The sequence below is a fragment of the Notothenia coriiceps genome, unplaced genomic scaffold, assembly GCF_000735185.1.
Source record: "Notothenia coriiceps isolate Sejong01 unplaced genomic scaffold, NC01 NC01_scaffold00014632, whole genome shotgun sequence".
NCBI lineage: Eukaryota > Metazoa > Chordata > Actinopteri > Perciformes > Nototheniidae > Notothenia > Notothenia coriiceps.
The window spans coordinates 22889-40785 of NW_011347333.1; the positions used below are offsets into that span (position 1 = coordinate 22889).

The window sequence follows — 17897 nt, forward strand, 5'->3', positions numbered from 1 at the left end:
GTGCTCCAATCACAACACATGATCGTGGGCACATAGATAGATGCTGACAATGCGCATCCACTTGACTGAGTGTGCACACACTCTCACACATACAGACACACACTAATACAGCGACACACTCGCAGACAGGAGGATGCGCACATGCAGACACAAAAAGACAGGCAGGATGATAGACGCGGACTCCAGCCCCACACACACACACACACACACCACACGCTCTTCCTCTTTTTTCCCTCTTCACCCATCTCATTGCTGCCCGCTGTCTCTCATCATCTGTTCTTTCCCTCTAAAACCCCCATGGACATATGGACTCCTGAAACCTGCAGTTTCTATCTCTGCAAACACACACACACACACACACACACACACACACACACACACACACACACACACACACACACACACACACACACACACACACACACACACACACACACACACACACACACACACGGTGTGGGCCAACAAGTGTATTGGATTTTAATGATTAGCGGACCAGCTTCCCCATGTCTCATTAGCGGTTGTATTTTTTCTGTTGTGTATTTAATCCTCTCCTTCTGCCTCCACCCCTCCGTCATTTCCCCTAGCTTGCCAGCCTTTGTGAGAAACGAGGGCGGACATCTGCCGTCCGTGCCTCCCTCTCCTTCATCCCTCTCCAGCAAGACCACCGTGGTACGCGCGCCCTGGCTTTGGAGAGGGAAGACTTTGTTTGCTCGTGCAAGCGTGCACATTTGTGTGGCCATGTGTGTGGAGGGTAGCCGGTTAGTAGTATTAGTAATACACCATTGTATTTTTGGAACAAATCCTCAGGCTGACATTAACTGTTTGGGTCGTTTGGGGAGGGTGGTGTGAGGCTCATCTGCTGTTTGGTTTTCAGTGGAATCCATGTATTGTTACGGTAATTTAAATTAAAGGCAATAATGTGTCGCTAAAAATGTGATTGAATTAAATTGGCTTTTAGATTTGAACAAAGGCATCCCATGATGGTCTTCAAGTATTTGGGGGTAGAAAATTAAATGGGCTACAAGGATGACATCACTATAACATAATCCAATAAAATGATGGGGTACTACTTTCTGCAAGTATCTTGCGTACATCATTGTGTAATTCATTTTTAAAACAGCTGTTTTTATTATAGTTTTTTAATTATAAAAGTAATTTAAAAGTGTGGTACTTTTATAACCTTTTATAAGGGACATCATTGGACTTTTGACCTACCCGTTTCATGTTATTAAGTTATTAATATGGTAATAATGTAATGCCAAGTTCAAATGCCCTCAAAAAAGCTTGTCAAATTCTGTCAATTACATTGTAAGGATCTTGAGGCAGGTGCTTGAAGAAGAAAAGAAAAGTCATGAGGTATCTAACCTGTTGCATTTTCTCCAGATCCAGACTGGGCCTCCCGGCCTCCCCGCCGTAACTGTGCCGATACTTCCTGTAAGGTGCTGATTGCTCAAAATGGGTCAAAATGATTGGTCGAACCACCGGCTGCACCACCTGCAGCTGAAAGCGCATGGGGGGCGGCTTGAGGCTACGTGGTGGACTGGAGCTGAAGAGTACGGGGCTGGGGGAGGCTGCCAGGCAGGCGTTGGACTCCACCAGGGGCCGGGCTGTGGCGGCCGGCGACCCGCAGCCGAAGACCTCCCGCACCTCCTCGTCGCTGGAGGTGCTGCTGTGGTGGTCGCCATGCCGCTGGGGAAGCGCCGACACCCACTTCCTGTTGTCGCCGCAGCTGATTCGCTCCAGCTCTTCCTCTGACGAGTGGCGATCCAGATTGGCATCTAAAAGGAGGCGAAGGCGTCGTAACCGAGACGGAGAGAGGGGACCCTGGTTGTGCTGCTGGCTGGTGGCCAAGGGAGTGAGGGCGCAATTTCTCCGTCTCTCTAGAGGAGTTGATAAACAGGAAGTGTCAAAGGAGAAGGTAGATACGTGGTTGCAAAAGATAGGAAATGCTCTATAATTTCATATAGAGTGGTGCAGGACTGACATATCTTTGTAGACTGACCCGTGAGTTAGCATCACAAGGGCTTCCTTGACCAAAAGCAATGGGATGTTTTCTATTTTCAAATTATATGAGGCATCTAACGAAAAAAACTTTGACTTTTAAGTAGACAAATGCTAACTAATTTTCAGGTTTTAGGACTCATTCCTGCACCACTCTATTATTTGTTGCCTTGAACCATTCTGACTAGAATGTGTGAGAATGATCAGGTGATGGGGAGGACCTTCATCTACTTACGACAGAAAGGTATTCGGTTGACAGAGGGTTCTTACCTCTGTCAATCTGTGCAAGCTCCTGGTTCTCCCCCTCTGAGTCGTCACTCTCCCCTCCCTCTCCACTGCCATGGTAAGAAATCTGGAAGAAAACAAAAGGAATGAGTTTATACTGAAGGTTAAATATGCCTCAGATCTGAGCATTTACATTGGTAAAAGAGTGAAAAAACATTCCAAAAGAATAGTATTTGTTCTCTTTTAAAAGGTCAAATTTGCAATGGAAAATGTCAGTATGCAGCAAACAATGTAAAGAGTAAAACCTTAACAATTAAAAATATTAGGATTGCGCAATTGATCAACATTTTTTATCAAAATTACAATATGGACTAGCATTATATTCAAATTGCAGGAAGCACAATATTTGTTGGAGGATAACATTTGTATTAAAGGGGCCATATTCTGCACATTTTCAGGTTTCATATTTGTATTTTGTGCTTCTACTGTGACATGTTTCCATGCTTTAAGTTCAAAAAGCTCTTTATTTTTCTCATACTGCCCATACTGCAACACCTCTTTTCACCCTCTGTCTGAAACAAGAGGTCAGTCGGCTCTGATTGGTTAGCTGGCCGGCTCTTTTGTGATTGGTCAACTGCTTAAGGTCTTTACACACCGAACTGACACCAAAGAACACGTCCCGACGGAACGTCGCCTCACGTCTCCTGTGTCTTGGCCATGTTTCACACTGGAACACACCGCAAAGACTTCAGCCAACGGCCAATTTGCACGTACGAACTGCGCATGCCTGAGTGGCAATAACTCTCTCTAATTTTTTACTTATAGTGAAAACTACCCTTGGATGATGGTAAGGTAGACTAAAAGCTTTAGGAATCCAAAGTACAACATATAATAAGTACCCTGTGTCAAGATTGAGACTGCAAAGCAAGTGACATTTGACCTTTTTAGAGAGGTTTAGCAAAACAAACTCCACCTCTGAGGTGATTTGGGTGGAAATAGGGGTTTTACCGTTTCTCTCTCTCTCTTTTTGACTGTTAGAGCCAATAGAATTTAAGGGGAATTTCCTCATACACACACATGGTAAAAAAAGAAGGTGGGGGCTTTGCGCATGCAGGTTTGCTTCAGAGTGAACCTATCTCTCGCTCTGACATCTGGAAACGGAAAAGCAGGTTTATTGCTTATGGATTATCAGAAATCATTTCAAAGGGACACAGACACATTGGATTAACCTATGAATTAACTTCAGCAGCATTTTTATCGTTTTAATGCCATTGAAGACCACTTTTGACCAGACTACGACCAAGGTGAGCCATGTTGCCGATTTTAGCTACCTAGCGCCATGTTTTGATATCTGTTCTTGTTCATATCTTCGCGAGTTCTTATCATGGAGTGATGGTGTATGTACCCATCGATTCTGTGTCATCTCACGATCATATCGATGGGTTGGACGTGCAGCTACGATAGGTTATAAGGGTGTTATGAGTAGGGTTGCAAAATTCCGGGAATTTTCAAAGGTGGAAACTTTCCACGGGAATTAACGGGAATTTATGGGAATAAACTGGGAATTTTCTAAATTTAAGGTTGGCTCTTCATAGGGAACTTAAATACAGTTGGGGAAAGTATATTTTGGCATAATCTTGACTAAAACAAACAGATGCCATTCAAGTACTGTAATTTTCGGACTATAAGGCGCACCTGAATATAAGCCGCAGCAGCTAAATTGAATGATGTGTACATATATAAGCCGCACTGGACTATAAGCCGCAGGTGTTTTAATGTTTAATTACCATATGTAAGGGTTCGTGCACAGAGGGGATTGTCGGGAAAGAGATGGCTGTTTGAGGAAGCTCCCATTTATTAACATTTCAACAAACAAGTTGCATATTTGCATAACGTATTCAAGTGTTACCATTTAGTGCAATAGTAGCTACAGAACATGTACTGTGCTGTGTAAACTGTACTGTATCACATAGCGTTTCAGACACACAAACTTTTCAACTTTCAAACTTAAACGGTGCGCTCCCAGCGCACGTACCGGCAGTGACCTACAGCAGTGGTTTTCAACCAGTGGTACGGGGACAAACTGTCTCGCTCTCGTAATGTCTGTCTGTCTTGCTCTCGTTCTGTCTCTCGTACCACTCTCGGTTTCACTTTTATCTCACTCTTTTCCGGCCTCCAGCTTTTCCTGCTGGAGCCCGCCGCTTAAAGGTGGGGGGCGCGGACCGGCCATAGAGCCCATAGAGTTAATGGTGGTGGACTGTAACCTGTAAAATCCATAGATTTAGGAGGTCCCCTATTGGCCGTTAGCTGTAAAAATCCATAGATTAGCCGCACCGTTATATAAACCGCAGCGTCGAAAAATGGGAAAAAAGGCGCGGCTTATAGTCCGAAAATTACGGTACACTTGAATATCCATGCCATAGCACACTGCTTACTGCATGGCTATTGAGACCACACAAAGGTTCGCAACAGGCTCACAAATGTGAGAGTGGAAAAACTGGTTGGCATTCGGGCAAACCTAAGGCTCTTTGAGCCTGACACAGAGCCATCCTCAACAAGGCTGTACAGTGACACTGAAGAGGAAGCCTCAGAGTTGGATGTTGATGAGGCCCAGGAAGAGCCCATTGACTGAAAGGGTTTAGCAAAAATGCAGAGGATTGCCTGAAGGAAGATTTGCATGTTTAATGGGACTTTGTGGAGGGAGAAGGGCTCTTTTCATTTAACATTTTGAATTGGACTTTGTGGGGATCTTTGGATAGGGGGTGCATTTTTGTTCATTTTTTAATGAGTGGGGTTGAGTAACATTTAACTCAACATTCCTGTTTTCGTTCTTCAATGAAACAAATAATTGTTCGATAAAATAATTAAAACTTGTTCAGTTCTACTTAAAAAAAAAATGTTTTAAAAAAAAGATCTGTTGAAATGTCATGTTTTTTTGTTTAATTTTGCATCGAATATTTCCAAAATTCCCCAGCTTAACTTCCCATGGAAACGTTCCCGAAATTTACCGGAAACCTTCCGCCCCTTTGCAACCCTAGTTATGAGTGAGTTTCTGTGCAACACGCCGTTAGCATTTTTCGCTCGTGGCTAATTCATAGGCTCAGCGCTAGCTTTGTGGGTTTAAAAAAATAAATACAAAATAAAATTCAGTTAGCTGAGTTTCTTCCCGTTACATGGATATAAAACATTCATAGTTTATTGAATATTAAGATGCCCTCAGACGCTGTTTCCTGCAGATGACGCGTTTTCCCCCCCGGTATCTAGGGTGCGGTGTAGAAGAGGTTAATAGTTTGTTTGGGTCCCTCACTTCCGTTTCGCTTCTCATGCACTGATTTGCTAAGCTGAACAGCCAATCAGAGTGATTTCTTTAGCCAACGGCCTTTTATCGACTCCCGATTCAACATGTCAAAACGGCGACGGAAGGTGTCGGCACGGCCGAAAAGACACGACGGGGCGGGACAGACCAAGACACACCAATCTGAGTAGGGCGATACGACGCTCATCGACGGCCCGACATCTATCGACGGCCGAAATCGGCTTGGTGTGTAAGGGACTTTAGATGTCAGTGTCAGAGCACTGGCCAAAAGAAGCATGAGTGTTATATAGTGATGTCACTTTGTTACAGAAGTATACAAAGTAGTTAAATCAGGGCGTTTCAGGCAGGTGGGGAGTGACATCCCTCTAATATTGTGAAGCATATCGCAATTGCAATAAGTAAAAAATAATCCAAATTGTGCCGTCTAACTTAAACAAAGTGAAATCCTTCTTTATAATTTCTTGGTTCACATACATAACCTTCGAATGTAACATAAGCATCGTCAGTTTGTCTATTACATGACAACTGTCAAAAAATAATTGTTGCTTGGTCATTTATACAGTTGCACTACTTGCATACTTTGAGTCACAAAAGGCAGGAAGAGTTGAGTTACAGTTATGCCGGGGCTGCTCTCTTTTCCCACAACCTGAAGCAGTATGTCTCTTTAAAATCAATCCCTCGTCTGTCTCCACCAGAAGCAACAATACAGAAACCCTGCAGGCTGCAACGCTAAGAGTTAAGTAATGCGCCTCACACTCAGTAATTACCACTGCGAGGCCTCGCTGAGCAGCTGCCATCTGTGCTTTTGCGTGCGTGTGTGTGCGCTTTGCACACATACATCCACACAAACATACAGTGTCCTCCCTTCTACTCTCTAATACACACACGCACACTCTCACACACTTCCTTTCTTTCTGAGAGAGGGAAAAGGGAGAAAGGGAGAAAGGAGCCAGGGCCTTAGAGCCCAATAAGAGAAGCCAGTTAAGTGGGAATTCCAATCTGTAATTACAAAGGCTTTTCACAGTTTTATGGTGAAATACAAATCAGAAGGCTACATCTCGTAGCTGTCCCTACTTTTTTACATTTTAAATGTCACATTACTGTATATAAAAACAAAACGTAAAAAGTATTGCCTATCATCATCAACTCCACTGTATTTCAGATTTTTCTAAATGTCTGCGTAGGATCCAATAAAATGTATGTAGTTAAATGTAGATATTCATCATATTATGTAAGTTTTATGATTTGACATGGCATGAATTACATAAGAATAGTTACCAAAATAGCAAAAATAATGCTAAAAATTTCAAAAAGTCTTCTCATACAGTATTGTGGTCGATCAAAGCATATTATAAAGCAGGAATAGCAAAGTAGGGATATACATGTAGCCAGTGGTGAAATGTAATGAAGTACATTTACTCAAGTACTGTACTTAAATGCAATTGAGGTAATTGTCTACGATTATTTTCATTTCATCTACTCCACTATATGTTCCTTTATCTGACAACTACTTCTTTACAGATTCAGAATATTAGCTTAAACCAAATATAAATCAACTTATCATTTTAGGTTTAGATATTCTCTGACAGTTTACAAAGTAATACAAATTCGCTCCACTTTCACCAGCTGTGATTAACACATTAATGCATCAATAATCATAATGATGTAAGTACATTAACTTTTGGTACTTTTAGTTTACTTTGATGCCAACTTTTATTTTATTAAGAATTTAAATGCAGGACTTTTACTTGTAAGAGAGTACTTTTACAATTTAGTAATGCTTATCTACTTAAAGGGGCCCTATTAGCCCTATTAGGGGCTTCATATTTGTATTTTGTACACATGCTTACTCTTTTCACCCTCTGTCTGAAACCACAGCCCAGTCTGCTCCGGTTGGTTAGCTGGCCGGCTCTTTTGTGATTGGTCAATTGCTTAGAGATGTTCCGCTCCTTAGTCACGTACAATGTGTTGGACAGCTCGCCAATAGAAGGGCAGGTGTTACGTAGTGATGTCACTATGCTACCGAAGTAAACAAAGGACTACAATTTAAGTGTTTCAGGCGTTACTGGAAAGGGAAAACCTCAAAAAGAATTATAAAAAAAGATTCTTCCATCTTCCAATTTCTCAGAGTAAGATCACACGTTGATACTACTTTAACGTGTTTGGATAGTGCTAGGGGTAGGTTTCTTGTTTTTGAATTGTACATGAGCTGTGGGACACATTACAGCGTACAAGAAGAAAAACCTTGGCTCTCGAGGAGTCTCAAGCTCGCGTCAGTTTATGAACTCTGTAGGAAAATAACACTGAGGAATAACTGTGGGAAGGAAATGTATTTTGGCATGTGTCCGGCTCAGGGCTTCAGTTTCAACGTGCACTCCAGAAAATGATAGTCGGGAGGCATCCATAAAACAGCTGAAATACTGTAAAAAGTAATGCTGCAGTATACTGAGACTGAAGTGACGGTGGCAGTGCATACCTCTCATGTCATGAGTTTAGCTTGAGACGTTTAACTCTGTGTTCAGGCTTACTGAGATCATCTGGATTATGACTAGTTTTCCATACACGTTTAACCTTTTAGAGCTACGCAGCTTTAATTTCTGCTTGTCTTGACCCGTGAGTCGGAAGTTCCTCGACAGAGCAATCATTGTCCATGCAATTGGAGAAAAATATAAGCTGACAGTAACGATTTTGGCCTTTCTCTTCCATTAGGGACCGTCTCACAGGTTGTTGATGGATCAGGGAACAAGAGAAATGTAGCACATGTGTAGCTCGCTTGGACAATACTTCAATGTGGTTCAGGCTCCGTCAGAATATGCTGTCCTACCTGTGTGTACATGTTTAGTATCTATTGAAATATACTCACTTTGAAATTCTCCCTATCTTTGTATGATCTAAGAGTCACAGTATTAGACATAGGCTGGATGAAGACACCCAAAATATCCAAGCATGGTTTGAAAAATGTAGATAGATGTATTTTGGAGCCACCACCTATCATGTAGTGCAACCAATTATTGCATTAACTGTATTACATTTAAAAAATACAGTATATAAAAAATTCAGTTTTACAGGAAAAATATGCCAACTAACTTTCTTTATCTAGGCAACAGCTGCATCGATATACAAAAAATTAAGATCACTTTTGACAAGATTTGTTTCTGAACACTTAATTACTAACAGCTTGTAGAAAATGTTATGCATGTTAAGGATTTTTTGGGGATAAATCGTAGTTGTACCACATGACATGTTTTAAGGACACATCCGATTCATCTTGGTGAAAAAGCACTAAATCCACTTAAATAGAAGTGTTTGTATGAATACAACGGTCTTACTGGTTTAAAAAATGAAATAAATGTTATTTTTGGGTATTTTAAAATTGGCCTGTTGAAACCCTTTTACGTCATCAACCTATTTATTTTGCCATAGGAGACATAACCACTTGTTAACAGAAACTATTGATAATTTTGTTAGGGACTGGTCCCCAATAACATTTCACATTAAACAGAATTGGTAGTTTAAAGTGTTATGGTGGTTATAAATATAACAGAATAAGCTCTGACATTTGGTTCAGAAACAAGTGTGTGACTGCTGCTGCTTTTTTATTTCTTTCGTGTGCCATAGTCTGTTTCTGTCCTGTTGTTTTTGCTATGTTATGTTTTTAAGTGAATGTGTTGACTGTAAAGAACAACAACTTTTGTGTGTTTTAGAGCCAGACTTCTACTTTCAGTGACTTACTTACTTCAAAAGCAAATAGATTCACTTTTATCACTTTAATACTAGGCAACACTTGAGCACACCATCTGACTAAATATGCAAAGCATGTCAGTCGACAGTCTATAGAACATTCAACAATGCAAATCTCGTCTGCGAGTGACACCCAAAGACTGAACATACTGTAAATGTGTGTTTATAACTCTTAATAATGTTGTACAGCCTCAGAGGGAGGGGTCATAACATTTGATTTCTCACAGTTATCTGATAACAGAATGTAAGGATATCTTCTTACAACGAACATCTATGCAGTGTGAGCGTGTGAGAGATAGACAAACAATTTGCATGCGTTTTTTAGTGAGCCACATCTGATATGGTTATTGCATTGTTCATACAGCAAATATTAGAGTGAGTTTAAGTGACGTTCAGTTTATGGTTAGACAGGATTACAGTGCTTTCCCAACCCTTAAAGGGGCACTGTTAAACTCATTTTCAGGTTCATATTTGTATGTAGTGCCTCTACTGTGACATGTCTCCATGCTTTAATGTTCAAAAAGCTCTTTATTTTCCTCTACTGCCTGTGCTGCAGCCTCTCTTTTCACCCTCTGTGGGGAGGGGGGGTGCTAGTGGAGCCTCGCAGATGGGGGTGCTGCAGCCCCCTCAGCAACCCCCCCCTCCCCTTCCCGCGTCCATTCGCGATGTCTCGCTGTATCGCAGATCCCACGCAGGAAATGAACCCAGCTCACACTGTCCGCTCCTCGCAGCAGCGAGGCGCGCAACGTCCCGCCAACACGGCACCCAGACCCCACGCAGCATTCTCATCTGACTGTCATTACTGGTGTCATTTTCTGGTTGCTAACAAACGCCATTGTAACACATAATCACTGATGTTCCGCTGTACCGGTGATGGACTCATCAGAACAGAGTGGGCGAGCTGACCAATCAGAGCACAGTGGGCTCACAACAAGCCGTTTAGGACAGAGAGTGAATACACATACCATACAGAGATGCTGTATGAGAAACCAATGTGAGTTTGGAAATCTATTCTAGTAGACCTCAACAATAGAATTATGATCAGTAGAAATGGCCATGACATGGGACCTTTAATGAATCTAGTTTGTATCTCAGATTGTTTGTGTGTAGGGCTGAACCATTAATCAAAATTGTATCAAAATCGCAATTTGGACTAGTGAAAAATCTATTGCAGGAAGGAAAATATTCATAATATAATAATCATTTTAATACATTTTTAAATAATAATTATGGTGAAAAAGTGATAAATCCCCCAATGTTGTGAACCATTCAGTGGCAATATCAGCCAAAAATAATCGCAGATACATAATTTTTCTAAATTGTGCACCCCTACTTGCGTGCATTGTTATTTTAATGGCCTACACTTGTTCTGCACTTTGAACTGTGATAACCTGTATGAAAGGTGCTAAACAAATAAAGTTTGATTGATTTATTAATTTAGTTGATAAACAAGGAAATAAATGTCAGCACCTAAACTGATGCAAGACGTGTTATTGTGACTTCCAGTTACTCATTGTTTTTTTCCACGTCCTCTATAATACTGTGGATAAACCAGGATTGCACCACTCTGACCTGGATATGCTGCCTCATAGTATAATCCCTGCAAAGCACTGATACTGACTTCCCAGATGTTTTTTTCCCAGAACACCTCAAAAGATAAACACCTAATCTGCAAAAGCACAACACAATGAATAAAATACATGCAAGTCACATGTTTATGCTGCAAGATAAAGGACTACTTGCAGAAGAGAAAGCACACGATGTATACATGTAGCACAGGAACACATTGAATTGCTCTCTCAGGACGACACTCAGTCACACCCTTCTCCCCACATGGTTATTAGTTAGGATCACACTCACAATGAAACACACCATGTATCTGGAGATGTTGTAAGCTCAACACAAGTTTGGCCCTCTATGCTGCTTCCACATACTATACATCTGTTATAGACTTCCAAATGTAATACACATACAAAACTTTGCATGACAAATATTCCAATTGTGTTTGATGTGAGGATTTGAGAAAACTAATTTAGAGGTCTGAAAACTAACCAAAGTGATTATATGTTTTAGAATTGTTATGCTTATCACTGATGCAACGCAAAACATGTTGCTATCAGTACATGCTAAAATACAATAAATTCCTTGTTGAAATAAAACATTCAATTATTTCCAATATTCCATAATTTAAAGAAAGTGAAAACTGAAGAGAAAACAGAGCCTAAAAAAATAATAGTTACTTTTAAAGGGCATTTTTCCACTCTCTTTCTTACAAATCCTTGATTGAAATCAGGTAGTCTTTCTCAGAAAATATGTGTAAATGTGACAGAGAGAAACATTTACATGTCAGTTCTTATAATTCGGCAGGTTTATCTTAATGTTAAGATTTCCCAAAATCAAGACTATGAAGTAATTGCAGCCCACTTGATCACATTCAGAGAGTTGATGCACTGTGAGACTGCATCAGGCAGAAAAAAACTGCTTTTGTGCGTACATGCAAAGACAGACAAAGACTTGTGTGTTTGTGTGTCAAGAACAGTTGAATGAAATCCTTGTCAGTCCCTCGCATCGCTGAGCAGCTTGCTAAGCTGGATCAATGGCAATGTGACAGCATACACACACTGCCCAGTTCACACACATCAGCTTTGCACTGTCCTTCCACACTGACATGGCCACTGTCACACTCCAGTCCCCCTCTCATGAAAAACACACAACGCCGCAGGGTCAGACCCATGGCTGGTTCTCTTTCTCTCACACTCCACTGGATCTGGCTTATATTGTAGTAGCAGTCTTGATTAGTAGGATAGGTAGTGTAACAGGGCCTTGGAGACCTTTAGCCTCTTTTTAAATATACTGGCATTGTCGTTCAGCCCTCGATTATCTAGTTAGCACACTTTAAACTCAAACATTATCTGAGTAACTTGTCGGGCACTGACAGTTTGTGTATTATTGTTGAACTGTCACAATCCAGTGCAAGCAGCCGCACGCAGAATACACGGTATGAAGACCGATGTACATAATGCAGAACCACATTTTAAAACTGCGAGTTCCACCAGGAACCTTTACCATACGCCGCTAGCAACATTTGCTTAAGTTAGCAAGCGGATTGGCAAGCTAGTAGGTTCCACCATGGCAAACACAAGTGAAACAGCAGAGCTGAATGCTGGGTTCCTGCTAGGACTGGGCAAAACCTCAAAATAATGTCAACAATTGAAACTAAATATCATCCTTTGGGATAACGTTATATTTTAAGTGTTGTTTTTAGGATGGAATACAGTATTTCTATTATTTCCCAGGAGGACTGGGAAATGTATAATTATTTTATCGATATCAGGATTCAACACTAGATTTATTTTTATATTTTGCAAGTCTTTTGTATTTTCCTGGTTTTAAGACAGCAATAGAGTAAAGTCTAAAGTCTTCTCAATTGAAATGATTGTTTCAACAATTATATTATTGCCATTAACTGCTTAGTCATTATATCCAGATTATTGATTATTCTTTGACACAATTCTTATTGTGTAAATATTCTGTCAAGGCATCAATGGTCAACCCTACAATATTGTTACAATACCAATATCCAGGTATTTGGTAAAAAATATTGTGATAAATGTATTTCTAAATATCACCCAGCGTAACTCCTAAAACTATGTAAACCAATCCTTGACCTATATGTGCCAATACACCCTTAGTAACTTGTGAATAGGATGACAGTATATAAAGTAGTTCTGCTGAATCAAATACCTAAACTAAATCCGCCAGAACAAAGGTTCTGCTTCATCAATCCTCGAAATATTGGCTAATAATAATCGCTGTCAATAGTAGCCATAGGGAAATCATGGACTGAAATAACTGAGCCATCAATGGCAGAGTGGTCCTGAGGGTTGACACTATATGCTATCCAACCTTTGTTTGATGACATTTACAAGAACCGCTACGAAAAAAAGACCTGAGTTGTGATTCAGTGGAATGACCCTTTAAAGTCGACATGCTCCATTATATTGTAAGGATGTGAATCTGGAGCCTTCCAAACCAGGGTACAGTGGTCAAAAAAGGACTAAATAAAAGGCACTTAATAATATTATCTTTTCGGGTTTACATATTTTGGTTCAACAAACATTGTTCTCTCAGTATCAGGTGTAATACAGTACATCTTATTCGACAGGCTAGGATATTCACAACAGGCCCATTCAGTACTTCAAACTCACATTCCCCACCACACTGACCACTTTCAGCAGAAATAACCTCGCCACTGAACAGAGCAACAAACACAAACAGTAGACAACGGGGATGGCACACTTTCCCCCGTATCCTCAACCAGGCCTTTGAATGGGCGCACTTTGGCACAAAATGGCCGCCACGAGACAATACAGTTGGTTGACACACAATATTGTTGTGGATGGAGCAAGCTAGTGACCCATGCAGGATACGATTCACCCCTCTGCTCACCAAAAAGAGGCATTATGCAAACTGAGCGGGTCGTATCAATTGCGGAAAACTTCTGGAAAATTGGAGGGGAAAGATGTAGAGGTCGGGATTAATATAGTCGAATAAAAGGGTTTTTACTGAAATAAGTCTGTGTTTAGATCTAAATAAGCTATACCATTTATATTCCCTTAGATGGAGAACCCAGACTAGTTTAACAGGTATGCATGTAGGATTTTTAACATTAAAAAAAATTGTGCGTTTGGTGATTTACTATTTCAAACAGCCGCAACTAACAGTTTTTGAGTTGATGAGTCAATGATCTTTGAGTAAGATGTGTGGGAGAGTTTGTTGACATGCCACATGTTTGCTGATGTGTATGTAGAGCAGTGTGGATCTCCGGTTTCTCCTTGTAAACATCTGCCTTGATCCTGTAAGCCGTGAGGAGTAAATTCCTTCTAGCATGGACATGGTAATGAATGAGTTGAGATGCTTGGAGGCAGATAATACCTTCAAACAAGACATGCTTGAATATGAGAACACACAGGCCGGCAGTTGCTATAGACAGTGTGTTGTCTATGTGTCTTGAGTCTGACTATAGCCGCTTTCACACCAAGTACTTTGCCGTACTTAGTTCCCAGCACTTAGTACCCCCCATGGAACTAAAGATCGCGTTCACACCGGAATAAGTTCCCTGAGGGAAGATTACGCAAATGAAGACGCTGACGTCACTTCTTCTTCTTCTTCTTCTTCTTCTGCTTTGGGTTTACTGGCAGGCCGCAAACAACTTCACGGCGTCCCCGGCCGGAAGTCCCCGGAATTGGGGGAGTAAATCGCCAGAACGCCGACACCTCCTCATCACTCCACCGCTCCCATGTTTTTTTTTGTGTTGCCATAAGTTAGTCTCTCTCCGTTGGTGCGCGGGGATAATGCTAATGCTAATAATGCTAATGCCAGCAAATACAATGGCGGCTTCACAAAACTTTTCAGAGTTTTACGGGGCGTGGTTTGCAATTCGCCCAGCCAATCAGAAATTGGAACTTTTTTCTCCCCAGGAAAGTACCTGCTCTATAGCAGGCACTGAAAAGGGGGGAAAAGTTCTCATGAACTAAGTTCTCTTTTTGGTGTGAACGCAAAATCCCAGGAACTATTGGAACTATGCGATACGATACGATACGATATACTTTATTGTCCCCGTAACTAAAACTAAAAGGGAAAAGTACGGGGAAAAGTACTCCGGTGTGAAAGCGCCTTATGTGAAAGAGAAAGGAAGATAGTGACAATGAACTCTTTATAACCCCTCAAGCAAGGTTACAATCTGTGAGCCCATTATGTTAAGCTGTGTACTCAACTGGCCTACAAATGAACAGGTCACAAGACAAAAAGCAAGCAGTGGTGTAAAGTAACTAGGTAGATTTACTCAAGTCTACTCAAGTTTAGTAACATTTTGAGAGAATTGAACTTCACTTGAGTATTTCCATATTTTTGCTACTTCATACTTCTAACACACAACAATTCAGAGGTAAATGGTGTACTTTCACTCATCAGCATTAGTTACCTTGCCAATTTGTATTAATGATATTAAATATAATAAACACTTGAATAAGACTTTAGTCACCCCTGGAGTAACTCCACAACCTACCCTGTATACAAAGTCATTTAAATTAGCTGCACCATTATCAGCTTTGATAAACACATAAATGTATCAGTTATTAAAATCAAACATATTATATAGACTGTATATATATTATTCTGAAATGTACCAAAAGTAAAAGAAGGCTACTCACATCTGCATTATGAGTACTTTTACTTATGGTACTTTAAGTATATGTTGATGCTTATACCTTTCTACTTTGACTTGAAACTTTTTTTTTATTGCAGGACATTTACTTGTAACAGAGTATTACTACACTGTGTACTTCCACCACTGACTACAATGTGTATTTAAGTGCAGCATGTGGGCCTAATGACAACTACAACCATTTAAAGTATGTTACTATAGCGGTAGTATTCTAATTGTCAAACTCACCTTCAGTTGGAAAGGATGTATCTCGTTGAGGGAATGTCTTCGTAGCTTCTTCGTCAGCGTCTTTAGCATTGTTTACAGAGTAGCTTATGGCTTATCCCCTACTATAACGTTAATAACGACGGTTACTACAACTTCATTAGCTAACATGAGCGACTTTACGCATTTAAAAGAAGGCACGCGGGACTATCACTTGACTGCCAAGCACAAAAAACTGCAGCGCGAGGTGCTGCACAGTTTAGCCTCAAGTTAGCTCGTGTCGAGAAAAATGATACACCGAAATTCGATAAACTGCGTAGATGTGGCTTGTTTTCAGAGGCTGTGCATAGTCTTATTTTCGAGTTCATTGGAGTCTCCGTTGTTGTGGAAAGTACTTTTCTTTTCCTCTGAAAAATGCCCCACTCGCCGTAGCTCTACCTAACTTCCGGAGCTTAATTCAAAAAATGTTTGGGAAATAAAAAAATAAAATATCAACTTGTTGGCATTCAGACACGCACACACGCACACTCACACACATACACACAGCCAAATGCACACCAGCTGCACGAACACACGGAGTACTCCTCCAGCTTGAGCGTACTGCCCTCTGATTGGCTGTAGTGCTGTAATACGTCATGTTCGCCTCTTGAGGAGGAGGGTTGAGAGTTAAAGCCACATTATCTTATCTGTTTACTTCCTCTTTTCATACCGGGTTATTCATTTAAATGCAATAAAAGCATGTCTGTCCTCTTCAGCAGACAAATGTTTTAGATAGATTAACCATCCACTGCTTCTGATAAAGATGTATTTCAAGCCATTATAACCAAGTTACTTTAACTTCATCTTCTCATAAGGTGTTAGAAGTTGCTGTGAGGTGTTTGTAATACCCCTGCTTGATTGAAAACATCTTAAACCACATAAATAATTACCTTTTTAACAACTTGCATAGAATCAAAAACACAGGTCTAATTGATGTATAGATGACATCATATTATTTATTATTATTGATTATAGCAGGTTATACAAATAAATACAAATAATGGCTATGTTTCATTTCAGTGGACGTGCAGTCCAAAGCAGGATTCCTAACTGGGACACTGAAATATAATGAGAACATAGCTAATTAGTAAAAATAGTTACACGTGTGCTTTTTTCTATTATGGCTACTCAAAATATGGGCCATGTAAAAGCATAAAGTATAGGCCTAATGTCTGTCTTTGGAAGATAATACATCTCAGACCACACTTTTAACAAGTTTAAATTAAACCATTTGACTTTCTCTTGGAATATAAATATCCCAAATAATCTACCCTGTGATGGGAAAGTATCAAGGTACACACAACATGTATTGAAAGTGTAAAAGCAAATGTTAATAAATGTATTTAAAGTATATTATACTTTAGAAATCGTTATGGTGTAGCAAATGTTTTATTATATAAAGAAACGATATGATATACAGATGGACCATTTAATCAAGGCATGACATCTTATGTGTTCTTTAAGCAACTTGTTTGAAATAAATCTTATTCCTAGCTGTCGAATAAACTGTGGATTTAAAAGAATAGTAGAATAGTTCCTACTAAATGACATGATCAATTCAATAAGAAAAGGAAATATTAAATTAGTACAAGTATCATTACATTTCAATTGGTTAATATACAACAATTAACTTCACTGTGATGATGAGAAGAAGATTTTATTTTTCAAAACAAATTATGTTAATTTGCCACTTTTGTCTTCCTTAAGTAGTTTTTGCGACTATGGGTCCCTCAATCAAAAAGAATAGCGAAATATGGAGTAACGTTGCATAAATTGCTGTCATTGCATAAGCAACTTGGTTAGGATTTCTTCATTGTAGCCAAATGATCTACAGCAAAACACACCCAATAGCAAAACACAGTAAAAACACAAAATAAAGCAGTTTGACAATAAAATCTTGTTTTTTCCCTGGTTGGCTGTTGCTAACATCAGCTCATTCTTTTTTCTCTGATAACTTAAATCCATACACATTCAATGGGATGAAATATTATAGTTAAAAACAACTGCGATCTAAGAAATGTACTGAAAAAGGTGACTTTAAACTGGACAAAACTTCAGTTTATGACAGCCCAAGTTAATATACTAATTCCTCAACTAAAATTGCAGGAACATTTTTGGGAAATATTTGGTATAATGTAACAT

General features: G+C 39.9%; 1 protein-coding gene across 1 annotated transcript in view; it reads right to left on the bottom strand.

The window, feature by feature from the left end:
* Positions 1 to 16244, bottom strand: part of LOC104948587 (uncharacterized) — a 25481-nt gene extending 9237 nt beyond the window's left edge. Inside the window, exons 1-3 of the mRNA XM_010774789.1 lie at positions 15741 to 16244; positions 2275 to 2356; positions 1369 to 1883 (exon numbers count right to left, since the gene is read on the bottom strand). Of these exons, the coding sequence (XP_010773091.1) occupies positions 1369 to 1883; positions 2275 to 2356; positions 15741 to 15809 (666 nt within the window). The 5' untranslated portion in view covers positions 15810 to 16244. The remainder of the gene's footprint in view (positions 1 to 1368; positions 1884 to 2274; positions 2357 to 15740) is intronic.
* Positions 16245 to 17897: the final 1653 nt, after the last annotated feature.